The sequence below is a fragment of the Saimiri boliviensis genome, chromosome 6 (assembly GCF_048565385.1).
Source record: "Saimiri boliviensis isolate mSaiBol1 chromosome 6, mSaiBol1.pri, whole genome shotgun sequence".
Taxonomy (NCBI): Eukaryota; Metazoa; Chordata; class Mammalia; order Primates; family Cebidae; genus Saimiri; species Saimiri boliviensis.
This window is the reverse complement of record NC_133454.1, coordinates 46,239,298-46,254,292: the sequence shown is the minus strand read 5'-3', so window position 1 is coordinate 46,254,292 and position 14,995 is coordinate 46,239,298. Positions and strand designations below refer to the sequence as shown.

The following is a 14,995-nucleotide window of genomic DNA, read 5'->3' as shown; positions in this document are numbered from 1 at the left end:
TCTACTGTGGGCTAAATACTATGATAGATATTACAGTTACAAAATTGAACACAACCAAGTCCTTATTCTTAAAAAGAGTAAGCACTGTGTCAGTTTGCTGAGAATGATGATTTCCAGTTTCATCCATGTCCCTACAAAAGACACAAACTCATCGTTTTTGATGGCTGCATAGTATTCCATGGTGCATATGTGCCACATTTTCCCTGTCCAGTCTATTATTGATGGGCATTTGGGTTGGTTCCAGGTCTTTGCTATTGTAAACAGTGCTGCAATGAACATTTGTGTGCATGTGTCCTTATAGTAGAGCGATTTATAACCTTTGGATATATACCCAGTAATGGGATTGCTGGGTCAAATGGAATTTCTATTTCTGGGTCCTTGAGGAATCGCCACACTGTCTTCCACAATGGTTGAACTAATTTACACTCCCACCAACAGTGTAAAAGTGTTCCTATTTCTCCACATCCTCTCCAGCATTTGTTGTCTCCAGATTTTTTAATGATCGCCATTCTGATTGGCATGAGATGGTATCTCAATGTAGTTTTGATTTGCATTAATCATTCTCAGCAAACCAATACAAGAACAGAAAATCAAACACCGCATGTTCTCACTCATAGATGGGTGTTAAACAATGAGAACACATGGACACGGGGAGGGGAGCATCACACACTAGGGTCTGTCTGGGGGAAATAGGGGAGGGACAGTGGGGGGCGGGGAGTTGGGGAGAGATAGCATGGGGAGAAATGCCAGATATAGGTGATGGGGAGGAAGGCAGCAAATCACACTGCCACGTGTGTACCATATGCAACAATCTTGCATGTTCTTCGCATGTACCCCAAAACCTAAAATGCAATAAAAAAATTAAATTTAAAAAACAAGAGTAAGCACTGGCCAGGTGCAATGGCTCACGCCTATAATCACGGCACTTTGGGAGGCCAAGGCGGGCAGATCACTTGAGGTCAGGAGTTTGAGACTAGCCTGGCCAACATGATGAAACCCTGTCTCTACTAAAAATACAAAAAATTAGCCAGGCATAGTGGCAGGTGCCTGTAGTCCCAACTACTCGGGAGACTGAGGCCTGAGAATTGCTTGAACCCGGGGCGTAGAGTCTGAAGTGAGCAGAGATCATGCCACTGTACTCTAGCCTGGGCAAGAGAGCAAGACTCTGTTTAAAAAAAAAAAAAAAAAAAAAAAGAGTAAGTGCTATTCTATCAGGAAAAAACTGATGAAAACTGCTGATGTGCTAACTGCCAGATAGATGTAAGTACTACATATGCCATATGTAGTAAATGCTCCAAAGGGCAGCCTGAAGCAGAGTAATGGGACAGGTAAGAGGGTAATAAAGGCCACTGAGGTAAACCAAGCTGAGTGCTGATGGTTTCAGAAATGGCAAGTAATCAAGGGAGCCAGAAAAGCAAAAGGCTCTGCTTAATTTCATATTACTATCAAATCAATTCTACAAATGAAATGACAAATAATATCTTAGATAATAAGCAAATGGGAGTTAAAGGAAAAAGGAAAGAGATGTCTATTAGATAGCTTACAAGTAACTGTCACTGCAGTAGTGATGCCCCTCACCGTGAAGATCCTCCTTCTATCAACTCCCCTCGGAAGCTGCTTCTAGTAGATTTAAACTATCCCTTAACTCCCCATTTCTGTTCTATTATGGCTACATGTATTTGTGTCTGCTACTGATCATGCCCTCCTCCTGCCAGCTGATTTTCTAATTTTTCAGTTTCTAGAAATTATAAACAGAAAAAAATCTTATAAAAATAACTTGATGTCATGTGACATATTGACACATTAAAAGAATCCTGTCATTGCCTAACAAAGATCATATTTCTACTCTTCAGTATTTCTCTAATAGAAAAGAAAATTTATACATAATGTTTGAATGTCTTACTGTGGTTTATTTACACTTTATAGTTTTAGTAATGTAAAATATAAAATTATTCCTATTTTTTTTTGAAAATAGAATAAGTTGTGCTACAAATAAGAAAGCCATCTAACAAATTCTGATCCAAAATGTGGTTTATCACAAAATTTCAGGAAGGAAAAACAATTAAAAGACTTGTGAAAAAGAAGAAAAAGAAATGCTGGGAAAACATATGAAGAGTCAAAAGTCTCTCTTAGAAAATAATTATTCAAGTAAATATAATCATTCTAGTAAATGCTGAATGACCACTAAGTGACCACATGGATCATCATCTGATACTTAAATAGCTAGTAAGAAAATAGGAAAGCTGTCTTTCGAGACAGAAAAATTAGACAGTATTTTCACAGTGAAAGGCAAAAGGTTTTAGAATTCCTTACAATGGTTCACTTAAGAAATTAATTCAATGGTTCTGAATTACTTAAATAATTATAGGTTGGTTTTATCTGTGAAAGCCAAATACAGTATTAAGTATTAGCACATAACCAATAATTACATAGAACTCTATACCAAAGGAAGATGCATTTCTTGGTGGAAAAATGCTACAAAAGGAAAAAAAAAAAATTATATAGCATTGAAAAGGAGCCCACTATTTTTTCTTTTCATTTAAATCAATAGCCTAGAAGGAAAATGTTGGGAGTAACAGAATAAAACAAGTGAGCCATCATAATAAAGCAGACACAAGAATCTTTCAAATATAACAGTAAAAACTAGCTACTCTTAAGAAGTTTGGAACAGTTAGTTAAAAGGCCAATATTCACAGGAAATCAAGGGCCAAAAAGTTAACAGTTACTGCGATAGCCCCAAATACTTGGAAACCCCTCCCTCTGAATGATGGGCCAGACTTAGTGCTTCACTTCTAATGAAAAGTGCAGTTGGGTGTGATACTGTGTCACTTCCACAACCACCTCATAAAGGGGATCTAGTTCTGCCTGGCATGCATGCTCCTCTGAGGATACTTGTCCTTAGAACCCAGCCACCACGTTGTGAGGAAGTCCAGGCCACACAGAGAAGCCACGTGTGGGTGTTCCAGTCAATATCTTCTCCTAGAACCCCCTGTCCCCGCTGATGCCAACATATGATACCAATCATATGAAGAATAAGCCTGAAGATGATTCCAGAACCTGGCCTTTGAAACATCTGGCATAAGACCCATATATTGTGGAGCAGACAAGCCATCCTTGCCCTGTACTCTGAATTCCTGACTCATGGTAACTGTCTGAAATAATATAAGATTCTGGTTTTAAGCCACTAAGCTTTGGGGTTATTTGTTTTGCAGCAACAGATTAAATGAACACATTTACCTACAACACACATATATCAAATACAGAAGGATTTTTTTCAAACTGAAAAATCACCTTTATACAAATCAATTATAGATTATAGCCTCCATTTAATAATTTTAGAAGGTTTTCTATATTAACACAATTAAACTTCATCTATTTTTTCTAATTTGAAATATAAGACAATTTATACTCTAAATTTTAGAGTGCTTTGGTTGAATATAATCATTAAAGTAGCTCTGGAAGGAAAGATTAGGTAATCCACACACAAAGACAAGAATACTGAAGCTAATTAAGGGAATAAATTGGCTTTGACGTACTTTAAAATTATAGCACCATTATGGTTTGAATATCCCCTCCAAAACTCATGTTGAAATTTAGTTGCCACTGTAATGACATAGGAAGCTGGGTCCTGTAAGGGGTGATCTCCTTTAAGAGCAGAGCCTCATGAATGGATTAATGCCTTTATCTCAGGTGTGGATTAGTTAAGTCAGGAGTGGGCTCCTGATAAAAGGAGAATCATTTTGCTCTCTTGCTCTCACTCGCATTCTTTTGCCCTTCCACCATGTAACGATGCAGCAAGAAGGCCCTCACCAGATGCCAAGCAGATGCTTGTGCCATGCTCTTGGACCTCCCAGCCTCTAGAACCACGACCCAAATAAATCTCTTTTCTTTATAAATTACCCAGTCTGTGGTACTCTATTATAGCAACAGAAAATTAAGACAAGCATACTCTACATAGAAAGCATTCAATAATTATGGCCAAGCACACTGGCTCACACCTGTAATCCCAGCATTTGGGGAGGATGAGGTGGGGGGATCACTTGAACTCAAAAGTTTAAGACCAGCCTGAGAAACGTGGCAAAACCCTGTCCCTACAAAAAAATACAAAAATCAGCCAGGTATGGTGGTCCGTGCCAGTAGTCCCAGCTACTCAGGAGGCTGAGGCACAAGAATCGTTTGAACCTGGGAGGCAGAAGTTGCAGTGATCTGAGATCGCACTACTGCACTCCAGTCTGGGTGACAAAGCAAGACCCTGTCTCAAAAAAACAAAAACAAAAACATACTCATTAAGCGTCAAATGAAAATCAGATACTTCAAGTTCTTCCTAATCACTTTTTTTTTTTTTTTTTTTTGAGACAGAGTTTTGCTCGTTACCCAGGCTGGAGTGCAATGGCACGATCTCGGCTCACCGCAACCTCCGCCTCCTGGGTTCAGGCAATTCTCCTGCCTCAGCCTCCTGAGTAGCTGGGATTACAGGCACGCGCCACCATGCCCAGCTAATTTTTTGTATTTTTAGTAGAGACAGGGTTTCACCATGTTGACCAGGATTGTCTCGATCTCTCGACCTCGTGATCCACCCGCCTCAGCCTCCCAAAGTGCTGGGATTACAGGCTTGAGCCACCGCGCCCGGTCCCTAATCACTTTTTACATATAAATCAGTTTAAAATCTTACTTTCCAGAACTAGTCAGTTTAGTTTAAGCAAATTATTTGCACATACATATATAATTTACCTTTTCCTAATAAAATGCAAATCCCCTGATGACTTTCCTTGTTTTGTTCATCTCTGTGTCCCTAATGGGCCTAACACAATGCTGTATGTCAAGCATTGTACTAGACAAGTATTTATATAAATGATCAAGCTGCAATAATACACATGAAGCTAAATCAATTGTCCTGTAATTCACCTTTTTTCTAATTTGTTCTGCTCTTCCTCACAATTAGTCCAAGTTAAAGTTTTATTGTATTTCCAGAGACCATTCTGTGTACCCCTTTGTTAACTTTTATGAATTTATTTATAGTAAAGATAAGGATACAAATGTCTTCCACACATACTTGGTAATCTGTGGTGCTCAGGCCACGCCCTCCCTCCTGGGACTGACACACACTGCAGCACAGACTGTTCACCCTGGAGCCCCATCCTTGTGTGAGAGAATGGCGCCACCTGGGGCTGTGTGATATGTCAGCCCGCTCATTCCCTTCTCCAGCTAAGGACAGAGACACATAATTCATTCATAAGGTTTCCATTCTGTTACAGGCAGAGATTTATACATCAGCATTGTTATTCAGAGAGTACAAAATTAAGCCATTCTTCTCAGAATAGAAAAGAATAAACATATCTAATAGTCTTTCCTCTAGTTTAGTCAAAACAGAGATCAAACTTCTTTGACAGTGTTATAATGCCTATGTTCAGACTTAAAACTTCACAATCAAAATTTGGAAATATTTATTTATAAGGTTAATAACTATCTTTGAAGTTAAGCAGTTAACTGAGCAATTAAATATTTTTGTCCATATATAATCATATTTAACTACTGCTATAAATAAGATAGTCATAATTTCTCCAGTTTCAGTCTGAACATATAACTTATAGTAATAAGACACGGGTTCTAGTACAGATTTTCTAACTAGTGGTATAGCCTATTAGATCTCTGCCTTCACCCACATCAAACAAGAATAATATCTTTTTCTTAACCAATCTTCTAGGTAAACAGATGAGATTATATGAAAACATTTTGCTAAAGTCACTAAACAAACATAAGGAAAAAAATGTCAGTTTTTTTAATCACATTAACTATTTTCTAATATTTGATTGACATTTTTGTAATATAATCAAAATAAAAATTGCATACTTGCAAGAACTACAAAATTCAGTAGTTAAATGAGGTGAATTAAAAGAGTAAAGCTAGTCATAATACAAAGTCCACTCATCCATGTTCTCATTTAATGATATTAAGAAATAATAATTATAAAAATAGGTAAAATTCCATGAAAATATTCCTATTTGTTCTAGTTCAGGAGGTCTTGCCCACATCAATGGATTGTCTGGCATCAGCCACTGTTTCAGGCACTCGAACAGTCATATTGTCCATAGATTTTGTCAAGCAGATTTGGCAGCCCAACCGTGATCTGTATGAAAAAGGAGGAAGGTATGGTTTAGTATTATGCATATATGATTCACAATGCAATCCAGTTGTTTAAGATAGCCTTTACGTTTTCTTACCCAAAGCAGTCAGGAAACTTTTTAACCTTTTAAATTTCCTTTATGTCAAAACAGATAGAACCAGCCCCACCAACTAAAGGATCAGAAAAGGTAAATAAATATGAATACAATAAACCTGGTATGCCAAAGCTTCATCTTAGCCTTTAGTTCCTATTTTTACCAGACCACTACGTTTTGGTCAAAGAACTGACAAGCAAGGAAACAATCAGAAAGCACAATAGTGGTGAATTGAGGTAATTAGCAAGGCCAAGAAAATGATTAATCAATTCCTGGATAATTAAAACCACACAGACTATAAAAGAAAGCTATACTTTTTAAAGCTTTTAAAAGAAGAAATCTGGAATAAATGCATAAACTTAAGTCATCAATTCTAAGACCATATTTTTTCTCAAATTTTTACCATCTCTGAAAATCAAGAAGCATCTTAAAATCAATGGAATCTTACAATCACTGCTACACTATCAGGTAATGGTCATGTCATAGCTACAAATTTGATAACAATATTCATACAGGGGTCTCTTCAACTTAGTTATGGGAAGTACGTAAGTAACACATGTTGAATTTACCTACTTTTCAAAATAAGTCTAAAAAGATTACAAAATGAAAATGAAGAAGAATACAGAAAGAAAGCAGTATATAAATTTGGAATTAATAAATATTTTAAGAATGACTATAATTTCCTCTTTTTTGCAGAATTACTACTAAATTTATTTTGTGTATATTTTCCTTTCTTTCTTTTTTTTTTTTTAAAGAGAGGGTGTGGGTCTGTCACCCAGGCTGGAGTGCAGTGGCATGATTTCAGCTCACTGCAACCTCCACCTCCCGAGCTCTGGTGATCACCCTACCTCAGCGTCCTGAGTAGCTGTGACTACAGGCGTGCACCACCATGCTTGGAAACTTTTTGTGTTTTTTTGTGGAAACAAGATTTCACCATGTTGCCCAAGCTGTTCTCAAACTCCGGGGCTCAAGTGATCTGCCTGCCTCGGCCTCCCAAAGTGTTGGGATTACAGGCATGAGCCACCACAGTCAGCCTATTTTCTTTTCTCAGTAGTGATATATAATTCAAATCTATGTCTAGATAAGTCTAAATAACTCTTTCAACATGCAGAAAATGCATTAAGTCAAAACACTACACCATACTTGAATTAGCAGTGCTTTTTTCTTCCTTAGCGGCATATAAAAAGAAATGTTAATCATACAATCAACATGTCTTCGATTTGATGAAATGTGATATTCATGTCTTGGTTTCACTAATGTATTCTTCAAGCATTTATTGAGCACCTACAGGCACAATACTAAATGTCAGTGAAAAACAGCAACTCAACTCCATAATTTCTTAACGTCTTAATTTCTGGCCATTGGGATGCACTTAAAGAGACAGCATCAGAATTACAGCCAATGACACCAGCAGTATGGAATCCAGCATTTAATACACCAACTTGCTTAACTTAACTAACCGCTGGTTTCCTAACCTAATCTTCAAGATGAGTAGGAGAACTCCTCACAGGACTGCTGTTAGGATTGGTCGCGAATACCAACATTAATGAGTAAACTTTCAGTCAAAGGGAAGAGATGAGACATACTCAGGTAGTTAACATGCGAGACTTTGGCAAATGCCACCAAGGGAGAAAGCCAAATGGCTCTAAGAAATCTAAGGAAAAGGTGCCTACTTCTGGCCACAGGAGGTGGTATCCACAATGGGCTCTGAAGGATAGGTAGGATTTACTATTTACTATTTAATAAAAGATCAAGAAGAAAAGTACGTGAGGCAAAGGCAACACAATGCAGAAAAGCTCAAGTCACCTTGAAGGCAAGATGGGTGTTTTAGCTTGATTGCTGCACAGCACAAACAAGGACAAGGGGAATGATGGGCCGGAAAGGTGACCAGAGCCACAGGCAGCTGTGAATATGAGTTAAGGGGCCTGTGTTTTTACTGGTGAGTTAACAGAAACCACCAGGAAGTTTTGAAGTAAAGGAGTATGCTTAACCATGACAAATACTGATTCCTAATAGAAAGATATTCCCTCTACCAAGAGTTCTTCATTTGTAGAATTGGAAACAGCCTTGACAACACTCAATTATGCATTAAGCTCTGTCTGCAAGAGAGAAAAAGTGGCAAGCCAATTTGGACAAATTCATTAGGACAGCAAGCCCTTGAGAGCCTGTTGATTACTCTTGGTATGTCTATACAGATAGCAAAATGATGCTGGTCTTCAAGGAACTGTTACTTTAGTAAGGGAAACAGAGATGGAAACAGTTATCAGTGAAACAGCGGAGGGTACCACAAGTGTGGTGATAGAAGAACAATAGGTCTGTTATGGGAACACAGAGAGAGACAGCACTAAACGCTCCAGCTCACTCCAGAAAATAAGGCAGTAGTACGCTTCGCAGCTATTTTCTCACTCTCCTACTTCTTCTACCTCCTTAAAGGTCTCTGGCTCCAAGATCCACCAGTACAGACAGTGTCTCAAACTTCTAGAGAAGGAGACAGACAACAAGGTTCCCGATTTCACACTTTGAGTCCCACAACACTGACACTTCTGCAAACCTGGAAGTTATTTTCTCCAGTCTCTCTTCCTACATATCCCTGACGGTGAAAATATACTGGGTATCGGGTTTACTTTAGTTCTGGGGTTTGGTTTTCAATTCAGAAAAGTGGCTTGAAATAGTAAAAGACCAAGGGCTTTGAATAGCTGGATTCAAATCAAGGGTGTTACACACTAGCTGTGCAGCCTTAAGCAAATCTGCAATAACTCAGCCTCATCTCCCCACCTACAATATGGTGACAGTACTGCTTAACCCTGAAAGTTAGAAATATTTAAGTGCCTAGGCATTACAGTAAGTTCCCAACAGATAGGTCAATATGATGGTAGCTACAATGCTAACAACTACCATTTAATGAATGCTTTCTCCACCAAGCACTAGTCTGAGAGCTTCACATATATTTCCTCATTAGCTCCACACAGCAATAATATGAGGTAGGTACTATTATTATCCACATCTTGCATTTGAGGAATCTGAGACCTCTGTGTAGATTATCCATGGACACTGGTGGCAGGCAGCAATGACAATCATCCAGTGTAAACTCACAGGTAATTCCTGAATCTTCCTTTCCATCAACTATTAATTGTGCAAATTCTTGGTGACCTCTATTGTAAATCTGGCATTGGAGATACAATGTTAAAACAAGACATGGCTGTTATTCTAATGGGAAAAGGGAGACAGGCAACCAGTACGAAAAAAAAAATGAGGCTATCATGTATCATGCATCTATCAACAATCAAGGTTAAGGACAACCAATAAAACATTGAAGCCAGGCATGGTGGCTCATGCCTGTAATCCCAGCACTTTGGGAGGCCAAGACGGGCAGATCACCTGAGGTCAGGAGTTCAAGACCAGCCTGCCCAACATGGTGAAACCCCATCTCTGCTAAAAACACAAAAATTAGCTGGTCGTGGTGGCAGGCACCTGTAATCCCAGCTACTCAGGAGGCCAAGGCAGGAGAATCACTTGAACCCAAGAGGTAGAAGTTGCAGTGAGCCACAATCATGCTATTGCACTGCAACCTGGGCGACAGAGCAAGACTCTGTCTCAAAACGAAAAAAAAAAAAAAAATTATTGGAATGATAGTGTTTTTGCTTAAAAATTAAAAACATCTACATAGTATTTAAAGTATAAATTAAAAGGCTGAATTTTCTTATCCCTTTTCTGAAACTTTCCGATACCCTAAAAATAAGTTTACATGTGGTTATTAGCTTTGAACAAAATTCTTCCCATTCCAAATGTCGATGTGTTTTGTAAATGCTCCTGTGAAACTAATTATACTTTTCCCCCAAAAGTATTTCTACTAAAATTCTGTGTACTTAAGAATACCAGCTATAAAACACTATAAAAGCTGTTCCTTGCTCTCCATTTTCTAGCGCTAAAACTTGGAAATTTTATCATCAATATTCTTGCTATTTATTATAGACCTTTTGTATCTCTTCTAAATGTAGCACTCCCTTTTCCCTTTCAATTAGAATATTATCTATTATATTACATGCATCTACAAATTGTATCTATAGAAAAGGGCAAGCAGTGAGCTAAGATTTAACTCTCTTATTAAGAGGCACAATTCTCAGAACCTAACTAATACAGTCACTGGATTTAGTCTCTGTGTTAAGGGAAAAAGAAAGGAGGTGCTCATAGAGAACGTGGCAATGAAAATGTGAGAGGACAGGCAGACAGTAGCCACATTCCTCTCTGCTTTGGTGTCCAAAGAGATACTATTTTATCAGTTTCTCTTCCCAGGGTTATCAGTCTCACATTCACCAAGAGGGAAATAAACCATAAAAGGAACAAAATGATCCTTCTTACCTAAATAAATTCAAATGACCTAAAAATGATTGTGAGGATTAAAATTCTAGCTATATAATATACATGAAATAAAACTATTTTTTAAAAATTACTTGTCATTAAGGTTACCAAATTAGAGTTAAACAGTGCCAACCTTAAGTAATAAGCCCTCATTATCTTACCCCTTGAAGCAGTATATCAACTAGCCACCTTCCTTGACTCCAATCAAAAGACTAGATAATTTTTTCAAAAAGAAGGTATCACTTGATGTCACTTGCAACTGTAAATCTTACCATTTTTAAGAGTAAATTAACAACAATAAGAAGCTCTGATTAATGTACACTTAGAAAAATAATTATTCATTTTAACATAATTACTATTATATATTGTTTCTTTAAAAATACTGTTCTCTCAAATAGGTAAAACTTTCCACTATGATTTGTTCACTTATCACACCTGTCCTTCAAGAATACTATAAAATCATTAAATTTAACCCCTCCCTTTAAGTTGTGATAAATATTAATTCCTGGAGTAAAAAGAGACCTAATGAAGATTTGTTAGGATCTAGAACTTATATTTCCAATACTTCCAATTAACTTTTTTTTTTACTTTTGTAAAATGTTTCATAAGGTCTAAATTGTAGAACAGGGAAAACAAAGAGAAATGCCATGTTTCTGATACTCAAAATCTGTTATTTAACCTGGTAGAACACCATTACATTCATGAGTCTGGTCTTACATAGAAAACATAATAAAATATCTGTGTTCCCAGATTATTAGCACAATTGAAAACAGTCCAAAAATCTTACCTGTCTGTTAGTCCATATGCCAGATCGAGCATGTCATTCTCCTCATCAGTAATTGCATCTAACTTCTCAAATATGTGATCTTCAAAGATGAGGTGACAAGTTGAACAAGCCAGGGTTCCCTCACATGCACCTGACAAAAACAACAAACACTGAACATACTCCCTTCTACATCAGACACGATTCAAACCTGGTTCAGTAAAGGTTCTAAATGTTAGAATCAGCATTAGAATACGTGAATGAGGCCAGGCACAGTGGCTCACAACTGTAATTCCAGCACTTTGGGAGGCCAAGGCGGGCAGATCATTTGAGGTAAGGAGCCAAGACCAGCCTGGCCAATATAGTGAAACTCTGTCTGTCCTAAAAATGCAAAAATTAGCCAGGCATGGTGGTGCACACTTGTAGTCCCAGCTACTAGGGAGGCTGAGGCAGAAAAATTATTTAAACCGGGGAGGCAGAGGCTACAGTGAGCTGAGGCTGCACTCCAGCTGGGGCAACACAGCAAGACTGTCTCAAAAAAATGAAGTAAAATACATAAATGAAAGGCGAAAATGAAGAGACTAGGGGCAACAACCCCCCCACTGCTGCGCACGTGTGTGTGCATGTACACACACATGCACACACATGCGCGCGCACACACACACACATACACACACACACATGTTTGAAATCCTTCACATTATATTATTTCACAAAGGTTCTGGCTTGGTGCTGTGAAGGAATACCTATGAAAATACATAATCCTAAGAGCAGAGAGCTTACAAGTTAATAAGCTGAGACATGTATACATACAAAAATGTGTGCATTCTTAAACTTATAATTACTTACATAATAATGATGTAAGTTATGGTATATAAGAGGAACTAGAAAGCAATCAAACCTATCACTAAATTAAATGTTCTTCCCTCTCAATCTCTACTTGTAATTTGGACAGAATCAAATACGTCATTTTAAAATAAGTCACTGCGGTTTTAAATAATCAGAATATTTCTCCTGTTTTATTTCTTTAAGTCAGGCGTCCCCAAACTACGGCCCTCGGGCCGCATGCGGCCCCCTGAGGCCATTTATCCACCTCCCCACCGCACTTCAGGAAGGGGCACCTCTTTCATTGGTGGTCAGTGAGAGGAGCACAGTATGTGGCGGCCCTCCAGCGGTCTGAGGGACAGTGAACCGGCCCCCTGTGTAAAAAGTTTGGGGACGCCTGCTTTAAGTCATTAATTTAACAGTTGTTTACTGAGTACATATTGTATGCTAGACACTGTGACAAGAGAACTACAACGTCACCTCGTCCATCTAAACCAGGACGAATCTGCTCTGCAACATCCCTTTCCTGGTGTTACTTAGCCTTCACTTGAAAATCTCCTGACAAAGAAATCAACACCACATAAGTCAGCCAACTTTGCATTCAGCTGGCTTCCACCAAGCTCAAGTCTGCCACTCTGTAACTACCACCTACTGGTCCAACTCTATCCCATGGAGTTTAATCCTTCTAAAGGACAGCTTTTCATACATTTGAGATCATTCTTCCTTCTCCCAGCTGAGCATTCCCAGATCCTTCCACTGTTTCTTACATAACATAGTTCTAAATCTCATCCCTCAGGCCAGTTGGGCTTTTCTTAAAATATAGCATCCAGAACACATTTTTATCCCAGGGGAGGGCCTGACAACAGAATCGTGCAGAATCATACTCTGGTTAAATCTGACTTTAAAAACAGTGATTTGGGTTTGTTTTTACATAATTTTTTAAAGCCACTGTACAACTTCAAAGACTGTAGAATCCTCAGAGTTACTTCAGTTTGATTTATATTCTCTTTTGGTCACTAAACATTATATGAAATATATAACACAACCACTATTAACAACTGGTAACCTTCTTAATTTTCCTCTGAATGGATCACTTTAACTAGAGTTGCTCCCTCCTTACAATTTAAGCATTTGTTATTCATATTTTGCTGTTTAAAAAAAAAGGAAACAGGCCAGGCGCATTGGCTCAAGCCTGTAATCCCAGCACTTCGGGAGGCCAAGGCAGGTGGATCACCTGAGGTCAGGAGTTCAAGACCAGGCTAAACAACACGGTGAAACCCTGTCTCTACTAAAAATACAAAAATGAACTGGGCATGTTGGCAGGCACCTGTAATCCCACCTACTTGGGAGGTTGAGGAAGAAGAATCGTTCAAACCTGGGAGGCAGAGGTTGCAGTGAGCTGCGATTGCACTACTGCCCTCAGCCTGGGTGACACAGTGAGACTCTGTCTCAAAAGAAACCATTGAGAGATTTCTCTAAATCTTCATTTTTATTAAATCCAATTCAAAGCAATAATAGAATTATGGGAGACAGAGACCATATAGTGAAGTACAGGAGTTAAGAGCATGGGCTCTGGAACCAGACTTTCTCCCTTCAAACACAGCTTCCCCTTTTACTAGCCCTGACACCTTGGGCTGCTTTACCTTGCAGGTCTGTTTCCTCAAGAGTAACTATACTAACCTCACATAGTAGTTCTAAGAATTACACAGGACTGTGTATTTAATACATATAAATATATATATACTGGCAACCATGACTGGTAGCTAATATCACTATGTACGCATTAGTAGTCATTATTTTTATTTTCTGGAAGTTACGGAAACTCTTAGAGTAATTCAACTTTATTTGTAAATGTAAGAGAAATTAAGAACTAAGCCCAAGAAGTTAAATGGACTAAGGTAATCCTACTAGTTAGAGATGAGTTATGACTTCAACTTAAGTTTCCCAATGCTGTAGGCAACTAGTAATCATTGTATCACCATACAATACTGTAAGTTGCCTTACTTAATATATTAAATGGAGAGAAAAGGCTCTTATGCCAATAAATCCCTCCTGAAAAACAAAGGACATTACTTTTTGCACCAGTGGCCAGTCGAAATGAAGAAGTACCATCCTGTTCTAGCTAATTTTGTATTTTCAGTAGAGACGGAGTTTCACCATGTTGTCCGGGCTGGTTTCAAACTCCTGACCTCAGGTGATCTGCTCGCCTCAGCCTCCCAAAGTGCTGGCTGGGGTTACAGGCGTGAGCCACTGCACCCGGCCAGTTCTATGAGTTGTGATGCATGTATAGACTTGCGTAACCACCACCACACTCAGGACAGAGAGAAGCTTCCTCAGTCTAAAACATTCCATTTTGCCATTGCTTTGTTGTCACAGTCTCCCCAGTACCTAACCCCTGGCAACCACTGATCTGTTCTCTATCACTGTAGTTTAGTCTTTTCCAGAATATTCATGCAAACAGAATTATACAGTGTATGATTGAAACTGGCTTCTTTCACTCAACACAATGCCTTTGAGATTCATCCAGCATGTTGCGTGTATCCATAATTTGCTCCCTTTCATTGCTAAGAAGCATCCCACTCTTTGAATGTACTATGGTTTGTTTCTAGTTGGTATACAGTGGTGTCCCATTGTGACTTTCACACATTTCTCCAAGAAGTTAAAGGTGTAAAATACCTTTCTTTCTTTCTTTTTTTTTTTTTTTTTTTTTTTTTTTTTTAGCTTTGCATCATTTTTTTTCCAAAGCCACTTGGAAGTATGGCATCAACATTAGTCTCCTGTCCCTCTATAAGAAAACTCTAAACAAAACAGAGTCATTCATATGGACAAG

General features: G+C 38.3%; 1 protein-coding gene across 1 annotated transcript in view; it reads right to left on the bottom strand.

The window, feature by feature from the left end:
* Positions 1 to 4,990: 4,990 nt before the first annotated feature.
* The window catches only part of FDX1 (ferredoxin 1), a 31,494-nt gene continuing 21,489 nt past the window's right edge, over positions 4,991 to 14,995 (bottom strand). Inside the window, exons 3-4 of the mRNA XM_003923900.4 lie at positions 11,365 to 11,494; positions 4,991 to 6,127 (exon numbers count right to left, since the gene is read on the bottom strand). Of these exons, the coding sequence (XP_003923949.3) occupies positions 6,013 to 6,127; positions 11,365 to 11,494 (245 nt within the window). The 3' untranslated portion in view covers positions 4,991 to 6,012. The remainder of the gene's footprint in view (positions 6,128 to 11,364; positions 11,495 to 14,995) is intronic.